At 38.0% G+C, this 14,761-nt stretch overlaps 1 protein-coding gene across 1 annotated transcript in view; it reads left to right on the forward strand.

The window, feature by feature from the left end:
• Nucleotides 1–2,258: 2,258 nt before the first annotated feature.
• The window catches only part of Rnf128 (ring finger protein 128), a 101,971-nt gene continuing 89,468 nt past the window's right edge, over nt 2,259–14,761 (forward strand). Inside the window, exon 1 of the mRNA XM_028767472.1 lies at nt 2,259–2,971. Within this exon, the coding sequence (XP_028623305.1) occupies nt 2,566–2,971 (406 nt within the window). The 5' untranslated portion in view covers nt 2,259–2,565. The remainder of the gene's footprint in view (nt 2,972–14,761) is intronic.

Raw genomic sequence — 14,761 nt, forward strand, 5'->3', positions numbered from 1 at the left:
TCTCTTCTATGTCTCTCTGTCCCTGTCTCTGTCTCTCTGTCTCTTCTATTTCTCTGTTCCTGTCTCTGTTCTTGTCTGTCTCTGTGTCTCTGTCTCTGTCTCTGTCTGTGTGTGTGTGTGTGTGTGTGTGTGTGTGTGTGTGTCTGTGTGTCTGTGTGTGTGTGTGTGTGTGAATAAGGATCTTTAAATCCAACCAGTGCGCTGTCCCTAAGTCACTTGTGGGATCTTGGGGAAATCTACTTAAACAGATTGACCACACTTTCCTTATTTGTAACATTTGCAAATTTATGGGCCCATCAAGTTCTATGAGTCTTTTGGTTTGTTAGTATGATTATTAGAATACTGAAAATGTCTTTGAGTTATATCCATATGTTTCTGAAAATGTAGTTTTCTGTTAAGAAGGTCTTATGTTCTTTATTAAAATATTAGTTATAATAGCTCACTATAATGAAAAAATAAGCACTAAAATCTTTTAATGCTACTTGCTTTTATTGCAATAGTATACATACACATATGTATGTACACACATGCATAGTTTGGGTAAAAATTGTAATTTTTAGTAATTTCCACTCCCATGTTTGACACATCCTTCCTACTACTTTTGATTTAGCCTTCTTTCTAAGAAGTCCTCTTTCAACTTTCATGCCTTATTTTGGATGTGACACACTGAATTCAGATTGCTCAAAGGAGCATGGATGGAGGTGTGTGCTCCTTTTTCAGTACTCAACCACCATGGTAGGGTAGAACCTCATGTTCTGCCCTCTTGATGAAATGTTGACAACCTAAGTCTTCTTTCTCCAAAGAAATTTAACCTATGGGTTTAGTGACATTGTCTTCAGGACAGCAGCACTGCCACAAGATGCTATGGGAGAACTGTAGGCTTGAAGGCACACGATAGTATGACTTGTCCAGCAGCAAAATGTGGGTTGAAAGTAGTATTTAAGATCATCAAGATTGGCCTTCTATCATATTTTGCTAGTTTGTCTTGAGTCAATGTTTAAATGATTTTATGATTCTTCTTAGTAGAAAAGTTTAAATCAACGTTCTGGAAAGCTGTTATGCTGCATATTGAATACTAATGTTAAATTTATCATTAACAATTGGCCATCAGAAAATTAGTTTGGGACAATAACACAATAACAGTAATAGTCTTTCAGTCTTATCGTTTCCTTTGTCTTTACATCAAAGTGGTAGTATTCAAAGAAAAACTATGAACAGCTTGTGTTTACATAGAACATATGACATGACATCTTGACATTTTTCAGTTAGATTATAGCTATTAATAAATTAAATAATATTAATTGTTTAATAAAAGTATTAATACAGAAAAGGCAAAAAAGTAAGATGAAGGATTTTCATTACTTCTGTCCACGAAAAGTATATCCTTCTTACTGTTGGGCTATTCCCTGGATTTCCCCAGTTTTCCTGACTGCTTGTTTAGGACTTTGGACTGCCAGTGTAACTGGTTTCCTTTTGACCTGGTAGCTTTCTGCTTCCTCCAATCAGCCTGATACCTGTTTGTATAGATCGATAACTCTTGGACCCATGAGACTCCTGCTATTTGTTTATCTTGTTGTCTGCTCATCTATTCCTTCTGCAGCCTTCAGCACACATTGTAATCTCCCCATCCCAGTAAGTTGCATAGACCCTTTGACCTTCTAACAACTGCTGCCAATATCTACTGTAGTCCTAATTTAAAACTGTGAAACAAAGAAGGCAGTGGAATAAAATTGCTATTTACCTTGAGGGGGATGTAAAAGCTTTCCATGTTTAAAATTAAGACTTGAATAGATCTTTCTAGAGTATAAAACCTGAAGAGAAATAATGGAACCCAGCAGCCTGTAGATAACAATGAACAAATATTTGGTTGTCTACTCTGGGCAAGGAACTCAAAAGAGATTGTGAACTACTGAAGTATGTTTACCTGAAATGAATAAACGAGGTAATAGAAGCTATTCCTTGGGGAACCTCCTTAGAAAATAATTCACAAAGAAAATTGGAGCGGAAAGGATAGCAAAATCCTTTTTACTAGGGGCATAGCAATTAAAAATAGAGATTTTAACTTATTCCCAGCTCAACTGGTTGATAGCATATTTCAGCAGGGCTTGGAAAACCAGTTTTGTGTTTTAAATATTCTGAGAGAGGTGACTTTCAGCCTTGTCACGTGGGATTCCCATGAGTCCTGTTCCTCATTCCAATCCACTCCGTGTTTATGAAAGTGCATTAGCTGGAACAGTAAGAAGAAAAAAATTCACTTCAGGAAGTCATCCAATCCAGATAAAGGGATATGTAGAATTAAGTTGATAGTGTCGCTTTTTATTACTAATATAGTCTGGCTAAGGTGTGTGCGTGTGTACAGTTGGAGGAGGGACCAGCAGAAGGGAATGTAGATAAAGGGAAAAGGAGCCGATGTATTCAGAGCTTATGTTGCTAGAGGTGAGATCAGTTACCTGGCTGCAACTGAAATTTCAAACTTCTGTTTAGAAGGGACCTGAGTGGACAATGGTGACTGATAGTTGGAAATATCTGCAGACATCTTAAGTTTTATGAACAAATGAACGAACAATGAATTGGAAGACTAAGTACAGTTTTCTTCAGCTCCTGATAATTTTTACCTTTTTACTGCAAAGTACAGCATCGTTTCAAATGAATGCCTATGTGACTGTGACTTACTTCAATGAAAGCAGCAACTACACCAAGACAGAAGCCTGTGAGTGTGGTGTCTATGGATTAGCCTCACCAGTGGCTAACGCTATGGGAGTGGTGGGCATTCCTAAGAACGGTAGCTACCAAGCTTGTGACTACAACACTCAGTTTACCAACACTGATAAGCCTTGGATTGCACTGATAGAAAGAGGGAATTGCACATTTTCTGAAAAAATTCAAACAGCAGGTAGGAGTAATGCCGATGCTGTTGTGATTTACAATTCTCCAGAGACGGGCAACCAGACAATACAGATGGCAAATTTTGGTAAGTAATGATTGATTCCCTAAGAGAGTTAATGCTATGTTTGACTTAAAATTGTATTCCCATCTAGAATTACTATATGAGCTGGCAAAGAATTTAAGTCTTATAATTTTACATTAAGTTGCCTTGCCTAGCACTATTTATAGTTATTTTATTCGTAATCAATATTTTTAATTTTCCCAAGGATGGGAACAACTAATGAAGTGATTCCTGCTTTCAGGTTTGCATAGTTTTATTAGTTTCTTCAACATTCATTATATAGAGGCTTTTAAATATACTGTGCTTTTACCTCCATCAACATCAAAATACCATTTTCATTTTGGTGTTATTTAAAATTTCTCAGTTTGATTCATTGTCTCCTGAAAATTAGCCCTGTATGTTTCCATGAAACTGTAAAATTGATCCACTAGCGCTCTAAGACAACAGCAAGTCGTAAGCTAGTGAAACTTACAAGACGAGGGGAGGGGTCTGTCTGTGCCGTATGCATAATGATTTGGGTCTAACTAAGGGAAGAAGACCTACAAATGACTCTATAAAAAATGTTACCTATTAAAAAGCCCACAGGAGAATATTTCATATCAAAACTGAAGATTTCCCTTGGAAAGGTTTTCTAATGAGGTCTTTGGTAAACTAAATCATCTTTCTACCTCATTAACTGTGCAAGGGAAGTTAGTTCTGAGAATTCATATTTTCATTTTGAAAAAAAAAAAAAGAATGCCGCTTTAAAAGTAAAGGAAGAGCTGTAAGCAAATGCATCCAGTGTTTTGGTGCTTGCCACGCACACCAATTTAAACGGACTTGAGAAAACAATAAAGCCTGAGTTAATCATAGAAGAGGTACACACCTGAAACATGGCAGTTTACTGACACTGGGAGTCAAACTGCTGCTTTCTCTGGCTATAGAGAAATCGGATGCAGAGGTCTTTCAGCAATACTAAGTTATTTAAAACACAGCAACACTCTTCTTTTCGGCTTTTAAAATTATGTCCTGGGCATTACTAGGCTTCAGGTTAGCACATTTCTTTTTCAAGCTAAAACAATTTCATTAGCCTCCTGTGACCATTCTTAATTTTGAGCAATCCTTTGATATTTTTTGTGGAAATAAATTAAAACAATTTTCTGGTGATGATTGGAGATTAAAATTAGTCCGAAAGACAAAACAAAAAACAAGCAAAACTTGGCTTCCTTTTCATTTACGCTTAGAGATCCCGAGTGTTCTGAGTTTCTTTGGCTGTACACAGACATATTCTGTTTATTGATACTCCTGTATTTGCAAAATACAGTGTCTAATTACATGGTAGTCCTGTTCTCAAACTTTTCTTTACAAGTGTCCAGTAGGGATGAACATTGTATGAAATATGAGTGCCCCATTACTGAACTTAAAATACTTACTGAGGGTCACTTACAGTAAATCTCTTCAGAAGGGCATATGAATCATGTGAATATGTGGCTCTGAACAGATGTTTTAACAGGAAGCAGTTGTACTTATATGACCAGCAACATTTTCTTAAAGGTCCATTATTAGCCCTGTTTTGAAATTAAGCAGTGATCCAGGTAATGAGCATTATACACACCTGATATCAGAACTGCTCGAGAGGCTGAGGCTGAAGAACAGAGAATTTGAAGACATTGTAGGAAATATAGTGAGATGCCCTTCTCAAAACATATACTAAATGAAATATGCACACTGAAAAAAAAGTTAGTATAGAAGCCAAGTGCGGGGGCTGGAGAGATGGCTCAATGGTTAAGAGCACTGACTGTACTTCCAGAGGTCCTGAGTTCAAATCCCAGCAACCACGTGGTGGCTCACAACCATCTGTAATGAGATCCGATGCCCTCTTCTGGTGTGTCTGAAGACAGCTACAGTGTATTCATATATAATAAATAAATAAATCTTTAAAAAAAAAAAAGAAGCCAAGTGCACTGATCTATGGTTATAATTCCAGCATGCGGAAGGCTGAGGCAGAAGGATAAGTTCAAAGCCAGCTTGAACGACAAAGTGAGATCCTGTCTTCAAAATGAAGGACAGGAAAGAGGAGAGAAGACAGGGAGAGGAGATGACAGTGAGAAGGAGTGAGGAATAGAGGAGGTAAACTAGAAAAGAAAAATCAAGGAATTAAGTGAGGCAGGTAGAGGAAAAAAAATGCTACGGTTAGATGTGAGTTGGAAGTTCTGGATTTCTGTTTATTCCACAGTGGGATTTTAGATGATAAGATACTGTAAGCTGTATGAAAAGCAAAAACAAAAAACAAACAAAAAAAACGGAGATGCTTTTAAGGTTTCACCATAAGGAAATGTTCAGTGTTTGAGGAGTTACATATTTACCCATATATCATAAATCACTGTATTAATATGTCCAAGCTTTGTGCTTTTATATCAACTTAAATAGCAAAGATAACAAAATAATGACTGTAATAGTTAACATTTATTGGCACATAACAATACATCTTTATTTCTTTCAACAAATATGCTTTAACAGTGAATGATGTCAACAATAAAGGATTAACCTTGTAGCTTCAGTTTTGCCCTTACTAGTATTGTCACTACTAACTAGTCCAACATTGGATTCCTTCCTTCCTTCCTGGAAATGGCCCTCACGTAGAAACTATTTGCGATGCAGTTGATAAATATAGCATGGGGTGGTTATTTTGCTGCATAAGGAAAAGTGAGTTAGTACTTGCTGCCTTTGCCTTAGTGTTTTGTTCTATTTTCTTTGCCATAAAGGATGAAGAAACAATTTACCTTCCCACAAAAGCATATGGGTTTATTTTCCACCACCCCATGCTTTGTCCAAGCTGGAGACTACCATTTTATAAAAATCAGTCTAATCTTTGTGACCTGTGAACCTGACCACTCATTCCTCTCTGGTTCCTCTTTCCTTTCCTTCAGACTCAATTTCCCACTGGGCTTGCTTAGCCCTTCCTCTTAAATGCTATATGGGAGGGTCTGGAGGGAGGGAAATAAAGGGAGAAATTGTTTAATTATATTACAATCTCAAAATTAAAATTAGAAAGGCCTGTAATTAACAATGTTGCATTTATCAATTGGTGCAGCTAAAAACAAACTCACATTGTTAGAAATCACAGGATGTCTCAGTAAGACTAGGCATGCTTTAGGTAGCTTAAGGGAGCAGGACATTGACCAGCCATCTAATCTGGCTTGAAATGATGTCAATTGCCAGGTGAGCTTTCAGTGCTAAAACCAGGAAGCTCCTGGGCAAACCAAAAAATATTGACTCTGATAGCTGGGTTTATTTTGGATTTGTATGCTATCAAAAACTCAGGAAAAGCCTTTGATGGTTTCTCAGTAAATTCTTCTTTTATAAATGGAGCAGTCAGAGGCTAAAACCATCATTCTTGGAAAAGACATAGCTATTCATATTAGCTAGATAGGGGGCTACTTGGTCATTTTTGTAGCTTTGATACTGTTCACATTTTGTCTATATTCATACCTGATCACAATTGATTGCTTCTGCCTTGACACATTATGGTCACAGAATGACCTTCTCTGCTGCTAATACTCTATAAAATAATTTATCTTCAACAAGAAAAGGCAAGGCCAAAGTTCTACTACCTACCATTCAAGTTGTGGACAATAAGGGGCACTTGTTTCTTTCCCAGTGACAATCTATTTTGTGCATGCCCATGCAGTTGTGTAAATATGTTCTGTGTCCCCAATGCCCTTGTATATTTCTGTGCCTCCATGAACAATAGAGGCTGCCTCTAAGGATGCAGTAAACCTACAGGATTTTACTCCACTCCTTGCTCATCATAGTTTTGTGATATATGAACCAAATATTCTTACTCTTGTGCCCTGGCTATTTATAGCCGTGACCTGGCATTTTTCTATAAGTGCTAGTTACAGCTACAGGAAAGAGCTGTAGTAGCAGTAGCAGTATTGTACTTCCTCATCCTTGGAGACAAATGTCTACTGTAGTCTCCCAAGTCATTGTGTGCTTGACTTGACATTTTTTATTTTATTTTAAACACCTTGAAAATGTCATACATAGGTACTGAATTCACATCATTTTGCCCCATAATGTCCCCTAACTCCTCCCATGTTTTCTCCTTCTATTTCCTCTCAACTTTATGGTCTCTTCTTCTATTATAATTTTTATGCATCTATATACACATGCATATAAAAATATAATCTGCTGAGTCCATTTACTGTGCTCATATGTATTCGAGTTCAGGGATGACCACTTGGGATCAGATAACCTATCAAGGAAGACTGATTCTCCCTTTCTTGGTAGCAATTAGTTGCCTATAACTCTTGATCTTGGCGGGGGGCTCAAGCCTTGGGAGATTTTAATCACCCATGTTGGCACATAGTTAGTATTGCCATTGTACGGGTTTTGTTTAGGGAACTATACTGTTTTCTTGTGTGCAACTTCTTGTTATCAATGGAAGACATTTTCATGACATTAGAAATAGGGTTAGCTAGCCATTGAGTAAGGACACACTTTTGTTTTAACTTTTCTTCAAGATTATGATATAATTACAAAATTTCTCCCTTTCCTTTCCTTCCTCTCATCAAAACTTCCCAAGGAGGGGTGACTTTTTGTTCTCTTATAAATTCTTGGCCTCATTTCTTCACTAAGTGTTATTGTGTGTGTGTATGTATGTATATGTATGTATACACACACATATTATATATTGTATACAATAATATTATATACACAATATACATATGTGTGTGAGTATGTGTGTACATACATATATATTCCTTACTATCCCCTACTCAGTCTGTTATAAAATTATTTTGTATGTATGTTTTCAGGGCTGGCCATCTGGTATTGGATGACCAATTGGTGGGCACAACTTCTTTTTAAAATTAAATTTAAAATTTTCTTTTGCATTGTGTGTGTGTGTGTGTGTGTGTGTGTGTGTGTGTGTGTGTGTGTGCATGCGTGCATCTGAGTATACTACAACCTAACAGGTATGAAATGTAGTTCCTCATAGTTTTGATTTGCATTTCTCTGATGATTAGAGATTTTGAGCGTTTCCTATATATCTGTTGGCTATTTATATATCTTCTTTTTAGAAATATCTGTTCACTTTTAGTACCAATTTTAACAAGGTAATTTATTGTTCATTTATTTAACTCCATATTCTGAATATTAGCCCCTGATTCAAGTTGTGACTTTCAAATACTTTATTTCACTCTTTATACCAAACAAACTCTCTGCATACCTCACTCCCCCCTTTTTTGAGAAAGAGTCACATAAATACCAGGCTAGCCTTGAACTCACTATGTAGCAAAGGTTGACCTTGAACTCCTGATTGTCCATGTGTGTGGAAGTTAAAGGACACTTGTAGGAGTTGGTTCCCTCCTTCCTCCGTGTAGTTTCCTGGGATTAAACTCAGGTTATCATGTTTGGCAGCAGATACCTTTACACACTTAGCCATCTTCCCAGCTCACAACTTCTAATAATTTTTTCCAAACACCCCAGAGACAGACACCAAATTCTTTCCCAGATATACAGGAAATGCCAGGACTCCTGAGCTAGTCAAACAAAAATTTAAGACATGTAAGTACTCACTTGCTGAACAGACAGGTTTTTTTTTTAAGTTAAACAAGCTATTTATGGATGAATTGCCTTAATAAATGCTTATATTTGAATGTAGTTTGTGTCAGCAAGGTCAATAATTTGGGAAGGACAAACTAGTCCTTTTTATCATTTTGACTGTGTCTAATGAAGTGAATCACAGGATGAGGTACACAGCATTTCAAAATTCCCCACACTCTCCAATTTTAGAGCAACTAAGTGTGTGGAAAGGAAGGAAGGATTCAATCAGCACGGCAAACTCACCAGCTGTATTAAAAAGCTTTTTGTAGAAATGAAAGGGGAAATACAGCCATACTATACAGATGAACTGAGAGGACAATGAACTCCCAAATAAGATCTGAACTTCACTACTCTCATAAGCAAGAGGGTAATCCAAATGAACTGACCAGTTCGACCTCACTTGAATGTTAAATCTGACCAGATATATTCATTCTCACGATATCATCCTCATTCTTAGGCCACCACAGGAGATTCTAACTCATCTCCCCATTGCAGTCCAAACTTATCCTGCAACCCAAGTTGCTTTGTGCAGCGGAGGGGGACTTTCATGTCGCTTATTGCTGGTTTCAGAACTCTTGGTAGCTGAGGAGGACTTTGAACTCCCGATGCCTTTGCTTCTGGAGTACTGAAATTCCAAGCCCGTGTGCCACTAAGCAAAGTTTCTGTGATGCTGGGGACTGATCCTAGGGCTTTGTGCATGGTAAACAAGTACACAACCACCTGAGATACACCCCCAGATCCCCAAATAGCTTTTCAGGAAAGGGAAGTCTCAGCTGACTGCCATTCTTCTGTGAGGGAAACATCTTTCCCTCTCATTCTTCATCCAGGAATCCCCAGACTACTGTCTGCCACTCTGACTTTGCCTCCTCACAGTTCTACTCTCTGAGGGCTAGCCACAATGGGTTACTTTCACTCCCCCAAGCCCATTAAAATCTTCCCTGCCTTAGAGCCTGAAAGTAACCTTTGACCTCCTCGACCATCTCCTCTCTTACATTTCAATGGACATGAAACCTTGGCTCATTCTACATTCAATATCCTGTTTTATACTCCTTTTCTTTGCCTACTTCTGCTGCTTTTATTAAAATCCAGGACATCAGTTCTTACCTGAGTCACTGCTGGCCTCCCAACCGGTCTCCATATGACTCTTAACCATCCACAAAAGTGGCCTTGTTAAACGTGTGTGTGTGTGTGTGTGTGTGTGTGTGTGTGTGTGTGTGTGTTTCAAGCCCAGAGTTCCTCTGTGCACAGGATAAAGTCTTACAATGCCAAGCTTCAGGCACTGTGCTCTTCTTTATGTTGTGTTTGTTTGGGGGGCTGGGGAGAGCTTATGTGCATGTATGTTGGCAGGTATATGCTCCTGTGCATGCACATGTGGAGGCCAGAAGTTGACCTTGGCTACCTTCTCCTGTTTCTCTCCACCTTGGTTCGTTTGTTGTTTCTTTTGGTTTTATGGGTTTGTTTTGGGGGGAGGGGGAGTGTTTATGTTGTTTGGTTTATCTTTTTCTTTTTTTCCCTTCTTCCTTCCCTTCCTTCTTACTTTTTGAGACAAGGACGCAGTGAATCTGGACCTTAGCCACTCCATACCACTGGTTGACCAGCAATCCTCCAGGATCTGTCTGTTTTAGATCTTCATAGCACTGACGTTATGGACATAGTCTATAATACATAACTTCTTACGATGGGTGCTAAGGACCCAATCTCAAGCCTTCATGATTGTCCAGCAAGCACTGTCCACATCGAACCATCGCTCAGCTCCTCTTTGTGTTTCTTAATTCAGGAAAAAAAAAACACATATGTTTTTCAATTTTCCCTCTGAGTCTCCTCCTCCTCCTCTTCCTCTTCCTTTTCCTCTTCTTCTTCTTCCTCCTCCTTCTCCTTCTTGTATCATAATACTGACTCCAAAATGTCTATTATTACCAGTCTAGTGCATGTTAGTTACTATCATCCCCCCAAATGACAATTACAAGAGCTTCCAAACTAGGTTCCTTATTTCTACTCTTGATACCTACTGCAGATATTCTCTTCACTATAGCTACCATGATTGCCTACATGTATGGGTTAGCCACAGCATTCATCTCTAAATCCCGTACTGGTTTTTTCCTTTATTCTTAAGATTAAATCCAAATTCTCCTACACCTGAACGGATTTGCATTATTTACCTTGGCTACTCTCCCAACCCAGCAATCCAGCCCTCCCTCTCTAACTACACATCAACTAAAATGACTATGTGACCATTTCTCTAACTCAGGAAGCCTTGCTTCTCTTTCTGTCTCTGAATCCTCATTTAAATGTCTCTTCTAAGAGATTTCCCTTAACAGTGTCCACGTTATTTCCCAATTGTTAACTTCTTAAAATGTACAATTCTCTGTCATTGGCTGACTGCCTGTCTACCCCTCACACAGTGAGTTCTAGGAGAATATAGACCACAAATGTTTTTACATTTCCTTGGGCTGAGGATTCAACACCATATTTGCTCCTTGAAGAACAAAAGTTTAAGAGAGTGGTTCTCAACCTGTGGATCACAACCCTATAAAAGGTCAAATGACCCGTCATCAGGAATCACCTAAGACAATTGGAAAGCCTAGATATTTACATTATGATTCAAACAATGGTGACATTACAGTTATGAAGTAGCTATGAAATAATTTTATGGTTGGGGTCACTACAACATTGAGAATCCTATTAAAGAGTCACAGCATTAGGGAAGTTGAGAACCACTGGTTTAAGAGATTGGAGAGGAATCACCTCTATAGAAGAAAGGATGACATGGTTATGAGAAGTTGGTTAGGTAAATTTAACAAACTACTGTGCTTGAAATCATTTTCACTTTTACAGATATAAGTTGCAAATCAGTAATTTCTCTGCCTAAAAAACGTTACCTGCTTAGACTCCTCATTTGAATACTAACTGTGATTGTTATTGATTCAGAAGGGAACTTTTCAGACTTTTCCTATTTTTTTCTTACACGTGTTCTGTGCGACATACAAGGACACACTCAAATAAATTCATGTAATATTTTTTTTAATAACGTTTTGAAAACTGACAGGAACGTGAGCTGTCCTGGCAAGAACATGACATGTTAGGGCTAGGTAGTAAGTCATCTGTGTGATTTACAAATCTGTGTAAACAGTAAAAGCTTTTGTATAACCTGGCTTTCCATAATAAGGGTTTTAGTGCCTTTCTTATTCTTTCAGTAAGGTTTAAATGCTCCCTTTCTCCCCTGGGATCCAGGTACCTAGAAACATAGCTATGTAAACAAGTATTCATTTATAAAGATATAAAGCTATAATGGTTATGGACCCTGATTTTCAGGCAGATTAAAATGAATAAATTCATTGTGAAGTCTCCAAAGCATACGTCCTCATTTTAAAATTTAGGAATGGAGAATATTTTGTCAGGACCTAAAGACATGTTTTCTTTTTATTCCTTAACATAGTCTTTGCTTAACGTTTTGGCATCTTCCGCCTAAAGTAATGTTTCTTTTTTTTTTTTATAATACTGTCATCTGTTAGCCCATTAGTTTTCCTCATAATTACTGGTAATAATTAGGAAACAGTGTGTATATATTATATGTGTGCACATATACGGAATAACTGCCTAAGGAAGACTAGACTAAGTAGTTTAAGGCTACTTCAGTGCTCCTTCGCTTTTCAGTAGCCCTTGCTTCCTATATCCTGTTGCTCACTCCATCCTTCCTTGACCATTCAAATATTCCTATCCTAGACAACAAGGACTCTAAGTGACTATATTGTATCTGTATCTATCTACATTTGCAAGGGAAATATTAATATATCCATATTTTATTTTGGTAAAGCGGCCTGTGATGTTTTTTTTATTAATTTTAAATCAGCACACATAGTATTACATTTCACATGGATATTTTTTTATTGGAAATAGATTCCTCTCTGATATAATACATCCTGACCACAGTTTTCCCTGCTTCCACTCCTCCCAGCTTCTCCCTCCTCCCCTCTCTCCTGGAGCCACTTCCCATCCATCTCCCATCCAAAAAGAGAAGGTCTTCAAGAAACAACAACCAAACACAACAAAACAAGATGCAATAAGATGAGGCAAAAGCTCTCATTTTAAGGCTGGACAAAGCAACCCAATAGGAGGGAAAGACTCCCAAGAACAAGCAAAAGAGTCAGAAACAGACCCTCACCACCACTGTTGGGAGATCCACAAAAACACCAAGCTAATAGTCATGACCCTTGCAGGCTCCATTATTGACATTTCAGTCTCTGTGGATTTAGTGGACTGTCTTCTTTTTTGAGAGCATTTTCAAACACAGTTTATCGTTGTTTCTTCTCCCTCTACTCCTCTATCCCCAGACCCCACCCTTCCACCCCCACAAACCTTCTTTCATCATTTATTTCTCATTTGCCCTATTGCCTTCCTCTCTTCCTCAACAAGACCACTCTTAGTCTCCCTTCCCAGTTTTAAGCCTATACCTACACCTACTCACACTGTATACATATATATATACACACACACACATATACATATAAATATTGTAACCTAAGACCTGTGTGTGAGGAAAGAGTATGAGATTTTTGACTTTCTAAGTCTTGGGTTAATTAGTTTAATAGTTGGGAATTCTGTTCATTATCCTATAAGGGGACATTTTAATTGTAGCACCTCAAAAACACCTTTAAGGGGAGCAAATGTAACAGGTGAGAATACCAGGGCTTTTGAACTAACTGTGGACAAGTGCACTGGGGGAATGGCACTTCAGAGCTTCCTTTGTCACAGTGTGTGAGCAATAAGGCAGTCCACCTATGCTCAAGGCCTGCTTTCAATACATAAATATTCAGCAATAAAGTGAGGCCAGTGAATTGTTTTTAGATTTATATTATATTTTAATCTAAACATTTAATAATAAATCTTCATAACATGACCTATATAAGTACTTTTGTGCAATGATAATACATTTTATGCCCAAATAACTAATACATTGACATCTCAGAAAAAAAAAGACATGGGAAAATGAAACCTTGCTTTAAAATTTGCTTTCTGTCCATTCTAATTCTCATTTTTCTCATTTGTCTTTATCATCACTCAGAATAATTAAAGCTTTTATGTTCTTTCGCCTGTGAAAACAATCTATCTGAGGAATAGAGAGATTGTTAAGAGTATTTGCTCTAAGACACAACCCGCAGCACCACAAACAATACAAAAAGAAAACTACTTGTTTGTTTTTCCACTCTGTGAGGACAATTATTACTAATAAGTACTCTGTTAGTTGTGTGCCAAGTACTCTGTGATAATCTGAAGAACAATTTGAAGTTTTAGTATCAGCATATCTATTTTCTACAAAACACAATTGAGAGACAGGCAAACTGATAAGCTTCTCCCATGGAAACGGAGCTAGTAGGTTTCAAATATAAAGTTTGAAACCTGATATCCTGACTCCACATTCTCTATGTTTAATTATTACACAGGATGTGTATCATGCAAAGCACTGAAAAATTAATACAGAGAAATTATAGCCTTTGAACAGGGAAATGCCAGAAAGTAAAACACAAAATGTTAAGTTTATTAGACTTGAAGAGTCTGAGAGACTGTGAGGTGAGCGTGAGTGTTGGAAGGACCTAACCATGGGCGTTCAAGTTACAAATGATGACGACATGAACTGCTGAGATGGCTCAGCTACGCAAGTTTGATTCCTGGATCCTATGATGGAAGGAGAGAATGGACTCCTAAATGTCATTGTCTGACCTCCCCTTGGGTACTGTGCACATGTATGCCCACACTCAAACCTGTATGTCATACATGAACACATGATAATGATGATGAGGACAATGATGACGAGGACAATGATGGCAATGGTGAACTCAATGATCAGTAATGGGGATATAAAAATGAGAGGCCATGATGTCTCTGGGGTTAAGATTTCAAATGAAATTCTGGAGGGACGTTGTTTCGCACCATTTTGGAACTTGGTTTACTGGGGTAAATAGTCACTAGAGTATGTGAAATAAAATAGAATTATTTACGTGAGGTTGGACCAGTGAGATGGTTCAGTGGAAAAAGGCACTTGCTACCAACTCAAACTTTGACCTACGGGATCCTTTAGACCCACATGAAGGAAGGAGAGAACTGACTTCCTGAGGGCTGTCCTCTGACCTCCATAGGAGCGCTGTGACATGTGTGTAAACACACACACACACGGAGAGAGAGAGAGAGAGAGAGAGAGAGAGAGAGAGAGAGAGAGAGAGAGAGAGA

This window comes from Grammomys surdaster, unplaced genomic scaffold (genome assembly GCF_004785775.1).
Source record: "Grammomys surdaster isolate TR1022 unplaced genomic scaffold, NIH_TR_1.0 173, whole genome shotgun sequence".
Classification (NCBI taxonomy): Eukaryota; Metazoa; Chordata; class Mammalia; order Rodentia; family Muridae; genus Grammomys; species Grammomys surdaster.